The 11,366-nt window shown below is 46.6% G+C and overlaps 1 protein-coding gene across 2 annotated transcripts; it reads right to left on the bottom strand.

Annotated features, from left to right (window-relative positions):
- Positions 1 to 772: 772 nt before the first annotated feature.
- On the bottom strand, positions 773 to 8,131 carry LOC101870422 (ankyrin repeat domain-containing protein 40-like). Of its 2 annotated transcripts, none has more exons than XM_031044814.2 (5): positions 7,977 to 8,131; positions 6,988 to 7,136; positions 4,790 to 5,326; positions 4,080 to 4,255; positions 773 to 3,351 (listed from the first exon to the last, which is right to left on the bottom strand). In XM_031044814.2, exons 1-5 carry the CDS (start codon positions 8,108 to 8,110, stop codon positions 3,208 to 3,210), a joined length of 1,140 nt encoding a protein of 379 aa, XP_030900674.2. In that variant the 5' UTR covers positions 8,111 to 8,131; the 3' UTR covers positions 773 to 3,207. The 2 variants fall into 2 exon arrangements, with proteins under 2 accessions (XP_030900674.2, XP_033923300.1); XM_034067409.1 differs by having other exon boundaries at positions 4,790 to 5,323.
- Between the last annotated feature and the right edge of the window lie 3,235 nt (positions 8,132 to 11,366).

Raw genomic sequence — 11,366 nt, 5'->3', positions numbered from 1 at the left:
ATGCTTTCTTGTGAAGCTCCGGCACAAGGGAGTATAGTTCTTACTGGGAAAGTACAGCACTGTGTACTAGTGAGTCAGCAGAGACAGTGAAGTGTCTGTGAAGCACTGAATTTACATATCTAAAAAGCATTATCCCTCATATTAGTATTCAGGACTTGACTCTATGTGTAACTGCAGCCATACATCAACAAAGCACTGCTGGCTACTGGTGGAAGTGCACTCATGAAAGGAGTGGCATGTCAGCCGCCCTGGTGCAGAGGAGGGCAGGGGTTTTTTGTTCCCTTCTTGAATTCTACTTTTGTAAAGCAAATGCCAAACAGGGGCACAGGAGTTGAGATGGGATGGGATTGCAGAAAAACTAATGCAGGTGAGGCAGGTGAAATCATAATCAAGTTCTAACTGCAGCCATTGCATGAACACTTCTTCCTTTTGAAACTTGATTCAGCTAGTACCTGGCTGTGTTACTTCTTTCAGTGGCCAAAAATCTTTGTCTTGCACCTTATCTTGCACATATTTATTATAGGACCTTCAGATTTGGCTGTAATGAGCATCTTCACACCAGATTCAGCTGCTTGAAAAGTATCTTCACAGCTCAAGCCCAACGTAAATATCATCTGGGATTTTCTAGGAATGCTGAGCAAAACAGAAGTAGGTTATTTAAGTGAGCGTTTCCATGCTTTCTCCATCCTGGTTAGTGTTGTGTGTGTTCCAGTGCACCACATATCATCCCCCCAACACACCCTACCCCTCACGAAGGAAGAGATCCAGGTACTTTAAACAACTGCTACTTTAATAGAGGTGAAGAGTAGCAATGGCAGGTCAGTACAAGTTTGTAGTGCAAACCAAAGTTGTCCTTGGAAGAACAGTAAGTTTTGTAAACTCAGTTTCAGTTGTTTATTACTCAAAGGAAAAAAACAACAACAAAATACAGTTAACATAACACTAGTGTGCTTTAGAGTTTATCAAACTGCATAAAACATACAAAAATATTTCTCTGAATGCATAGACTTACTGTTATTACAGTCAGATCGTGATTAAAGTTTTAGTCTGATCACATTAACTGTTACTCTTGGTGGATGCTAGAGGAAGTAAAGCTTTTAAATCAGCTGCTCCTGTAGGTGAATGGTCAGTAGTCTTTACACTGATTTCCTAAACAAAGGAGCTGAAAATGAATTAGTTACTCTTAACTTTGAGTCACTACTCTTGTTTTTCAGTTATTGCACATAATCTAAACTAGCCTCCAGGTTGTGCTGAAAAGATAGACAATTGGTAAAATAAAAACTCCTTTCCTGTGCGACAAGAAAAACAGCAGGAGCCAGAGTTAGGAAATTTTACACTTACTACTGTATCATAGTCTTGAGCTCACCAGGAGTTCAACTGGGCCCTGGCTAGAGGAGGGCCAAGATTGAGAATGGGTGGGTTAGCAGTGCAAAAGGATAATTACTTTGCACTAAATAAGAATTATAAGCCTAAGTACCACAGTTGCAGCGCTGAACTTAGAGTTAAGTGTATGGTCTTCTTGCAAAGCTCTTGCTTAACCATGTTGCTTCTACCAAAACACACTTGATTGTACTATTGATGGTCTGAATCTCAACACCTCACTCCAGCTCAACAACAACAAACACTGCATCAGCTGTGCAGAAACTGTTCTAGTGTAGCTTAAAAAAGCAGAGATGGAAGGAAAATCAATACTACTGGGGGGAAAGAAAAGCAGCATCAGCTCTTATCCAGAAAAACAAAACTCCCTTCACCCACCTCAGTACCCAGTTAAGGGGCCTGCTGCAAAGGTCATTATGATAGTTTTTTGGTATCAAAAAGAAAAACCCTAAATGCTTCCTAAGGTGTAACTTTGCAGGCTACCAAGTTAACAGGAAAAGCTTCACATTAATGCTCCTGCAATGCTGCAACTTAAATACTTTGTTCAGACAGAAGGGGGAGTGACTTCAAGGTGTTTTTTAATGCTGACTTCTGCCATTCATAAAACTACAGGTGGATGTTTTCATTACTGACTTGCTTAAGTCTAAGTTAAGTTTAATGTAGTTTAACCACAATCTGTTTCCCCCTAGCCCCCAAAATGAGGTGGAAGCACCTGGAGGCATTCAGCCTTTTCAGCACTCACCCAGCTAAAACTATGGACATTATGTAAAGTGATAGTAGACTCTGCAACATGTAAAGTTACAGGTTAGTTATTTGCTAATGGTTTAGTATGGCTAATCAAGAGTGTGGCATGCTCCTCACAGCTGTGATACCTCAAGAGTATACTGTTGTGCTTCTGCTTCTCACAGGGCAGAAACTAACCACGCACCCTGTAACTGGTCTGTGAGGGTGGGCCATAAGGATGCTACCTGACTTAACAGGACTGGCTTTGGAGTAATGCACAGTCTCCGTACATCCTCAGGGAAGATAATTAAAACCATGGACATAGATTTGTGATCCCTTCCCTGGCTCCTCAAACAGAAGGGCTTTCAACTGCACACTTCAACTTGCTTTGGGACTTAATTAAACATTAAGGAGGCTGCTGTATTTGTGGAGGTGGAAGGACGCCATCACTTAAGCTACAATATAGGAAAGAAACATTTAAATGTGACACTCTCTCCACTTATTTTCAGCCCAGTGAAATTATTTCTTGTGTCACTTCAGAGCATTAAGTATTTCCAGCCCTAGCAGGCAAGACAACATACCTTAGCAAGGCTTTGGGAAGGGGCAAAAGACTGGCTGACATATACAAAGACTTTCAAGTTTTACATCAATAGAGAGCACCTGTTCATTATATGCCAAATACCCTCCAATGATTAACTTAATCAGGAAGTTTAAAGAAAAAAATATATATATATACACACACACACGGAGAGTTTCCTGAATCTTTTCCATGAGTCCTATTTGGTCAAAGAGTGGAGTAAACACACTTTTCACAGCAATAATTATTAAGTCTTTCCTGCCCTCTGTTGTCAAATACAACCAATAAACCTCTCTGAAAGACATTGGAAGCATGTGATTTTAGTAGACAAATGAGGTATCCCCTATCTGAATCCAGTATCAATAAAAAAATAAAAGCAAAAGGGATATTAAATACAAAAGATAAATTATTAGTTAAAATAGTAACCCTAACAATAACTTAAGGTTTTACACACGCTTAATTTACTGCCTTCCAAAGGCAGCAGCATCAGAGAATTACCAGGTTTCCATCCTCCAGCTGCACTGGAACAGTCAGTACGTCAGCTTTGATGCTCTGCTGTTGTAGCATGGCCTCTCCATCAAAGAGGATGCAGTGTTTCGGAAAGGAGAGCCATCACTTTTCACAAGGACTAACTCCAGCTCTTGGAAGTCCTGAAGTCTGGCAACATCCTTGTCCTTGTAAAGAGTAGACAACGATGCATTACTCTAAACAGACCTGGTTATTATTTGTGATAATAGGCAAAGACAGTAAAAACTAAAATTCCAGGGAGGTCATACCTCCACACACATTCATTCCAATGACAGGAATAAGTAACAGGAAGAAATCCTACCAGTATCTGCTCTTTACTTCAAAGCATATTTAGGTTTTTTTTTCTCCTTGAACTACACAGTTACTTCTCCTTGAACCTCATTATGATTTGCCTGCACTTATGCATGTCACTTAACTAAGAGTTGTGACCAAATGCATTTCATTTCCAGACCCCAGAAGGTATTTTGGGAACAGAAGAGCATGCTCATTTGTTAATGACATCTCTTAAGTTCTTCACATGCCAATTTGTGGGGCTTTTTTTTTCCCCTTACTATTTGTTCCTTTTAGGCAAGCTAAACAGTGAAGTAGAACATGGCAATTATGTTAAAAGCACACTGATGCACTGCTTCTGATACATTCAAAAGTCAGGCTGTACAAGTTTCATGCTGAAATAGGAGCCGACATACTCAGCCCGTATTTCAACTTGAATGTTTTTATGTAAATTATGAAGTTCTAAGAAAAGTCCAACATCCTTTTGGATTTGTGAGTTTAAGCCAGTTTGGTTTTAACACAAGGCCACGTTTTGTCAATTTTCATTACAAAAATAACTTCTCTGATGTCTGCAAAGTCAAATGAAGCTGATTCCAATTCTTACCTTTCTTACGAGCGTATTTGGTAATTTCCTGATCTTCTCGACTTGCTCTGGATTAACTCCCAATTCACAGCAGCTCACTCTGAGCAGATCTTGGTAAGTCAGTTCTTGTCTGTCCAGTTCAATTTCAATGAAGTCGTTGTCTCTGAGGTTCTGGACTCTCACCTTAAGCACAAGTTCTGATTGAAAACAAAAAGATTAAAACCAAAATACCAAACCAAAACAAAGAAGCCCCAACCCAAATCTAACACTAAAGTATCTATCATTATCTTTTGAAGTCAGGTTTTCTTTTGAAGTCAGCTTTTATAATGCTGTACTTATTATCTCACTGAGCAGTTAATAGAAGCTTCCATATGAACAGCAGAAATACACAGGGAAAGCATGTTTATAATGTTAAAAATCCAATCCATCCAGTTCCAAATCGTGACCAAACTGCCAGAAATGTATTTGATGCAGTATCATACGATGCAAGATCTGAACTGTTACGTTGCTTGAACTGATCTTTCCATTGGTTTGCAAAGTATTACCATGTTTAAACACAATGTAATGCTTTACTTAGCACTGCAGGATGTACTTTTGGCCAAAGAATTCAACATCTCTGCCTCTATTCCACATGAACCAGAAAGTGGAAGGATTCTTTACCTTCATTTTTGACCCAGTAACAAAACATGGAACAGAATCTAATAGAAGAATGAGAAATTACACTTCATTACCTTGCATGTTATATGGAAAAGTTCCAGTAAAGAAAAAGGGCTGGAATGATGGTGCAGGACCAGTGGGTGCACTGTTGGTTTGCAGAGGTCTGGCCTGTTCGAGTGCTGCCAGTGCAGGCGATGGGCAGACGGGGCCATTGGGGACCACTGGCCGGGGGATGTTGGGTACCACTGGCCTGGGAACACTGGGTACCAATGGCTGGGCGACACTGGGCACCACTGGCTGGGGGCACTCCAGGGCTGCTGGAGGTGGTGGCGAGGTGGTCAGATGCTCTGCAGGAGCTTGTGCAGGGAAGTCATCTTCGCTGTTGCAGGATGTAGGGGTGCAGATGCTTTCAACCTGAGCTGCTGATGAACAAGGGCTGGTTTCACACTGAGAGGCAGAGGAGGTGGAAGCGCTTTCATTCTGGGATTCTGCTGGGCTGTCTGGAATGCTTTCTTCAGTATAAGCATAAGGGAATGGAGGGCTGGCCAAGTAGTTCGCAACAATTGGCAAATTGAAATCCTTCATTCCTTGACATTCAGTTTCTTCCTCTACTAATGAAGTTAAAAAATGGGATTAGGCGATGAAGAGAGAAAAAAACCCCACCATGTTATTATCACAGAATAATAGAATTCCAGATTGGTTTGGGTTGGAAGGGACCTTAAAGCTCATCCAGTTCCAACTCCCTGACACACACAGGGACACCTTCCGCTAGTGCACATTGCTCCAAGCCCAGTCCAACCTGGCCTTGAACACTGCCAGGGATGAGGCATATTGGATAGATCTTTCTCATTTTGAATATAGTTTTCCTATTGTGTCATAAAACATCATCATTCTGATGATGACGCTAAATGTAGCATAAGCATGTTAACAGCTGGATAGCAAGTAGCTGTAAAATGAAAGAAAAATGTACAGACTCCTACAATATATTGTGTTTCTTAAAAGCAGAGTGGGAAAAAAATAACCATTGAAGGACACATAATTTCCAGCAGTGTTATTTCATTGTTGTCAAAGGAACTGTATGACCAGTAGTTCTTTGCTAAAATTCATTTTATAATGCTTTTACTAACAGTGCTGTAAATAAGTTTGTTATGACTCATGCCAGTGATTTAAACTGAGTATTTCTTCAGGTAAGTGACTAATTGATGTAATGCTGAAGCCAACTCTTCTCTTGCCTTAAAGTACTGCAGTAAATGCCATTCTTGGCTGACTTGAGCATTACAGGACACTGATACTCATGTCAAGACAGTTCAGAAAGATCTACTTAACAGCCCTACACTCCCAGAATATAAGGGGAATATAAGTGATATGTGTTATTCCCCAGGAAACACATGAAAGCTGGACAGAAAAGGTGACTACAGAGTTCACACACACTTGACAGTTTAGATGTTAACAACAGAACTCAAGTTATCTTCCATGAACTAAGGCGAAGAGATGAGTACCTTGTCCAAAGAACACAAAAAATGCTCATGCAAATAATATGCCATTCCTGCAGTGGTGACTGTTGTGACCTCAGTTGTGATTTAGCTGCAATTTCATGTAAGATAACCATGAACTGTTAATGTAAGAGTGCGTCATAGCAAAGAGCAATTTAAGTGCACTTAGCAGGAGATAGAAAGTTAACATTTCCAAAGGTGAAGCACTTAAAGATCTTGATCTGGAGCACAGTCCCCATAAGCTGATGGAAATAGGCACTAACAGCGTGCAGGAGTGTCACATACATCTAACCAGGTTTCCTGCACATAGGGAAAGTGTAAGATGACAGAGCTATGGAGCAAAAATTAACTGTACTGCAAGTCACAGTGTAACATGCTCAGAAGCCATAACCTCTGAAATGCTGCAGTTGTTTTGAGTGGATTTGTAGCATTTCTTATGATCAGAGAACATAATGCAATGGTGAAAGCCTCTCTTTGCAGCCCACATGCTACCTGCTGCTTAATGACAGCAAAGAGGACTGCAGCAGCGTGCTTCCAAAGTATACAGCTCTTCAATCTCCTGATGACACCGTGCAGTGTAAAAAGCCTTCCTACCTGAAAACTCCATGTCTAATTGCCATAATAATAAAGGTATGAATTACAGTTATAAATCAGAGCTATCTAGTGAGATACAGAAGTCCTAACCAGTTTTGCCAGTCTACTGCCTCGGATAAAAGCACTAAAACCGGTTTAGTCTTTAGTCCCCGAATCCCAGATGACTTTTAAGATGGGAATGGTACCTCCCAGTATCTTCCGGATGTGTGGTTTGGCAGTCAGCTGTGCAGCCAGCTCTCCTTTGGCCGTGAGGATCTGCGGATCTGCTCCAGCATCCAGCAGGCAGGACACCACTTGCGCATGGTTCCGCTTACAGGCCCAGTGCAAACAGGTCCTGCAGGGAAGGAAGGAGAGGTTGTGTTGTCAGCTTCAGACCTGTGGGCCCTGCTCCTAGGATCCAGAATGGTTTGGGTTGGAGGGGACCTTAAAGCTCATCCAGTTCTGACCCCCTGCCATGGGCCGGGACACCTTCCACTTATAGCAGCTTGCTCCAAGGTCCTCCTCATACACCCATCCTAATTCACCTGAATTACACAGAGCCACAATAACTGGGAATAAAGTTTCCTTCACCCCTTGTTAAAGCTATGAATCTGTTTTAAGTTGTGCAGGGCAAGGCCCTGTTTTGCCTTGCTACAGTGTGAAGAGTGACTACTGTTGTCCAGTGCTGGTGGACATAGAATGACAGCATCAACCAGGTTGGAAAAGTCTCCTAACTCATCAAGTCCAACCTTTACCACCCCTAACCCATGGCACTGAGGCCTCGTCTCCACACTGTGTGAGCACTTGCAGGGCCGGTGCCTGCAGCCCTGTCCTGGGCAGCCGGTTCCAATGCCTGAGCACCCTCTGGGGCAGGAATTGATCCTCAGCTCCATCTAAACCTGCCCTGGTGCAGCTTGAGGCCATTTCCTCTTGTCCCATCCCTTGTTCCTTGGGAGCAGAGCCCAGCCCCTCCTGGCTCCATCTTCCCTTCAGGCAGTTGTGCCATGAGGCTCTTAAGCAGGGCTCACTATGATCACTGTGATCCTCTTTGGCCGTAAACCTCAAAGCCTCCCGAGGTCAGCGCTTCTCTTCCTGCCAACAGCACAACTCGGAGCTCCGGCCCCGGCTCTCCCGCTCCAGACCGGGGGTATCCAACCCCCCCCCCCCAGGCCGCCCGTGTCCCGCCGCCCCTCACCAGCCGTTGATCTCGTTGCGGGCGTTGACGTCCGCGCCCGCCCGCAGCAGCCGCCGCACCTCCTCCACGTCCCCCAGCGCCGCCGCCTCCCGCAGCCGCTCCTCCAGCTCCCGCGCCTCCGCCGCGCCGCTCATGGCCGGGCCCGGAGCACACCCGGCCCCGCTCGGGGCCCGTCAGGAGGCGGCGGGGCCCGAGCGGCCTCCTCAGCCCCTCACCGCCGGGCCCGGCCCGCCCCGCCGCCCGCCGCCCCGGCCCTGCTCTCCGGCCGCCGCCATCTTGTGCCCGGGGCCGAGGCGGGGGGGCCCCGACCCCGTGAGGCGGTGCCGGGCAGCGGGGAAGCAATGGGAGCATCGCCGCTCGCAGCCCTCTGCGGGGCGTTCAGAGCCGGCCGAGCCCGGCCCCTGCCCTCAACCCCCTTCACCGTGGTGCGGCCACCCCGGCAGGGACCCCGCGGGTGGGCTCAAAGCCTTGGGCCGGCGGCGGGACCCATGGGGTGCTCCCCACGCACCCCGGTGCCCGGTTAGAGCCGTGCGGCGGGGGCCGGGGAGCTCCCTTCTCACCGCAGGGTTTCTGGTTTGGCCCCTGTGTCCGCCACCAGTGGGAAATCAGCGCTAAGCTGGGTGGGTTCTCGCTGCCTCCCTTTTAGTGCTTTGCTTTCCTCGTGAGCAGCGCTGGGTTTAACACACAGGTCAGGTTAGGGCTTGGGATGCTATCATTGCAGCGTGGAGGTTGGGGGAGACCGTACCCATCCAAACAGCTCCTGATTATCCATCGCTATAAATAACGCTTCAAAGCACAGTAGAAGAGAGCCAACATCTTCCTGTTAACCCACTGGGAGAGCTGAGCCCCACAGGCCTCTCTCTTTCCATAAGCAAGTGCCCAGCATCACTCTGAACACAAGAGGAGCACACACAAGCAGTGGTCACATCCTGCATAGGATCACAAACTGGTTTGGGTTGGGAGGGACCTTAAGATCACCGAGTTCCAACCCCTGCCATGGGCAGGGACACTTCACATCAGACCCTGTCACTATGGCAGAGGTCACGCAGTGACTCGGTGGTGGTTTCTAACACGGATCGCACACTGTTGGTCTCACACAACAGCCTGAGCAAAAGCCTTGCCTGGCTGAGAACCAGTTTGATTCCCGACATAAGGAATGGTTTGCCAACACGATTTACCCAGGGACAACGGCAAAGCCAGGGACAAGGCAGGCAGCCTGCAGCTGGACACTGCTGTGCCTGACATCTCTTTAACTCTCAGTAAAACCATTGTAAGTGATCACACTGTTTAACCCATCATCCCTTTTGTGGAGCAGAGGCACATCAATGCATGTTATAGGACACGGAACGCTCTCTTGCACACCATCAAAGCTTTAAATCTCAGCTTCTTAAACCTAGCAAACCCCAATAGGGTACAGAGGCAAAACAGCCTTTTCCAACGGTGACATCTGTCTGATCACCGGGATAAAAAAGCACTTTAGGAGCAGGAGGGCTGAAAACACCAACCCTGGCCTGGTCCATCCGCACAACAGCGCAGTGCCACTAGATGTCAGCGCGGACCCGGCGGAGGAGCGCGGAGCGCGGCTTTGTGCTGCCATTGTAAAACGCCTTTGAGTTAGTCTGAGCACATCCATAGCGTGCACAGCTCTGATCCTGCGGGTTCCGAAGCCCTGCGCACTGCAGAGGGACATTGTGCGGTGTTTCACGCACAGGCGCGGGGAAGCGCTGTGCAATGAGCTGGTTCCTGCAGGGTTATGGGGCTTTTTTTGCCTTTTTTTCTCTCCCCTCTATTTCTTTGGGCTCTTTCCCCTCTGTTTTCAGGCTCCTTTCCCAAGGCCGCACCAGGGCTTTTAAGGACTCGAAGCCGGCGGGTGATGCACTGAGGTGGTCTCTCTCACGCTCTCTCGGGATGAGTATCCCACTGTGTCGTGCTCGTGCCAAGCCCTGTTAAATGCACCTCGGGTTCACCATTGCTTGGTTACACAATGTACTTCTCCCTGCAGTCATAAGATTTCCTCCCGCAAGAAAGGCTGTGTAGAAGAGGATTAGCAGCGAGTTCACTTGACTCAAACTCCCTGCTGCCGCCATCAGCCTTCCTGCTCATGCCTCGGACCTGTTGCATGCATCAAACCCAAGCAAAACCAAGGGTGTGTTCTTTCCCTCCTCCTTCCCTTTCCTGTATGGATGCTGGGTTTGTGCCCCCATGATGCCTGTACCTGTGTAGGGCACAATGTGGATACATCACCCTACCAAGAGCATGGGCTCTGCAGCTGCAGATGTGGTCCAGGTGCTGGTATAGAGCCATCCCCTTTGGAAGATGCTGGGAATGGCACCCAGTGCTGTGAGCTTATGGTTGCAGTCCCTGCAAGTCCCCCCCCTTGCCCCTCAGTAGGAGTACACCAAGCTCCAAGCCCCAGCCAGAGTTTGTATGGAGCTCAGACCAGTGCTGGTGTGTTTGCTTTGTGACATACATGGTACATTTACAGGAGCTCCCTGTACCCTCACCACCGAGGGGGAACCGCATCCACTGGGCATCACTGGGAGCACTGGGCATGCCTGGCAGCACAGAGCCACGCCTGGACATCCTGCTGCTGCCTGAAGTAACCACAAGGAATAGCTGGGCCATTCTTTGTCCTCAGAGCAAGTGTGCCAGATTGTATTGGTTTAGTTTTAATATCTGTCTTTCTGCAAGCTTCCGGCTGTGACTGAACCTCTGCATTGGTTCTTTTCTCCTTTTTTGGAGAAACCACTGTCTCTGTTTGCTCTTTGCTCCTGGTTTTTTTCAGGCTGATGAAGTTTGCCCCTCTCTTTGCATTTCAGGTTGCATTCCCCGACTCCTTTAACCAAGTTCTCAATCATTGAAAACTATTATTGAACAACTTCTAAAAGGCTTCATCCCCAGTTACATGGTGCTGCAATCAAAGTGAAGCACCCACTCCTCACCCAACCCACCAAAATAACACTGCTGGGAGTTTCAACCAACCCTGCACTTGTGTAAGGGTATGAGAAATGAGATGTTAGGGACAGCCAGAACCTTAAACCTTATACTTCATGTGCAGACAGAGATTTAAAGCTGTTATGGCATTAGGGCTCAGGGAAAGGCAGGACTGGTGGAGAATAAAGATGGAATGAATTAGAAGTCAAGCTAAATATTCACCTAGGTGTAAACTCATTTATGCTGCTCACTTTGGGCCTTCCAATGAGTGTGAATGCAGAGGGGATGATCTCAAAGGGCAAAGGCAAAGCCACAAAGCAGAACTGATTTATATTACACCAGGTTTTGTGCTGGCCCCATGGAAATCCCCCCTTGTCTGTGGGTAAATTAGGTTCAGTTTGAAGCTCCACGTTATCAAGCCTGAGCCTGTGTCACCCAATGCTCACTTTGTGCCTA

This window comes from Melopsittacus undulatus, chromosome 11 (assembly GCF_012275295.1).
Source record: "Melopsittacus undulatus isolate bMelUnd1 chromosome 11, bMelUnd1.mat.Z, whole genome shotgun sequence".
NCBI lineage: Eukaryota > Metazoa > Chordata > Aves > Psittaciformes > Psittaculidae > Melopsittacus > Melopsittacus undulatus.
This window is presented reverse-complemented; position numbering and strand designations above follow the sequence as displayed.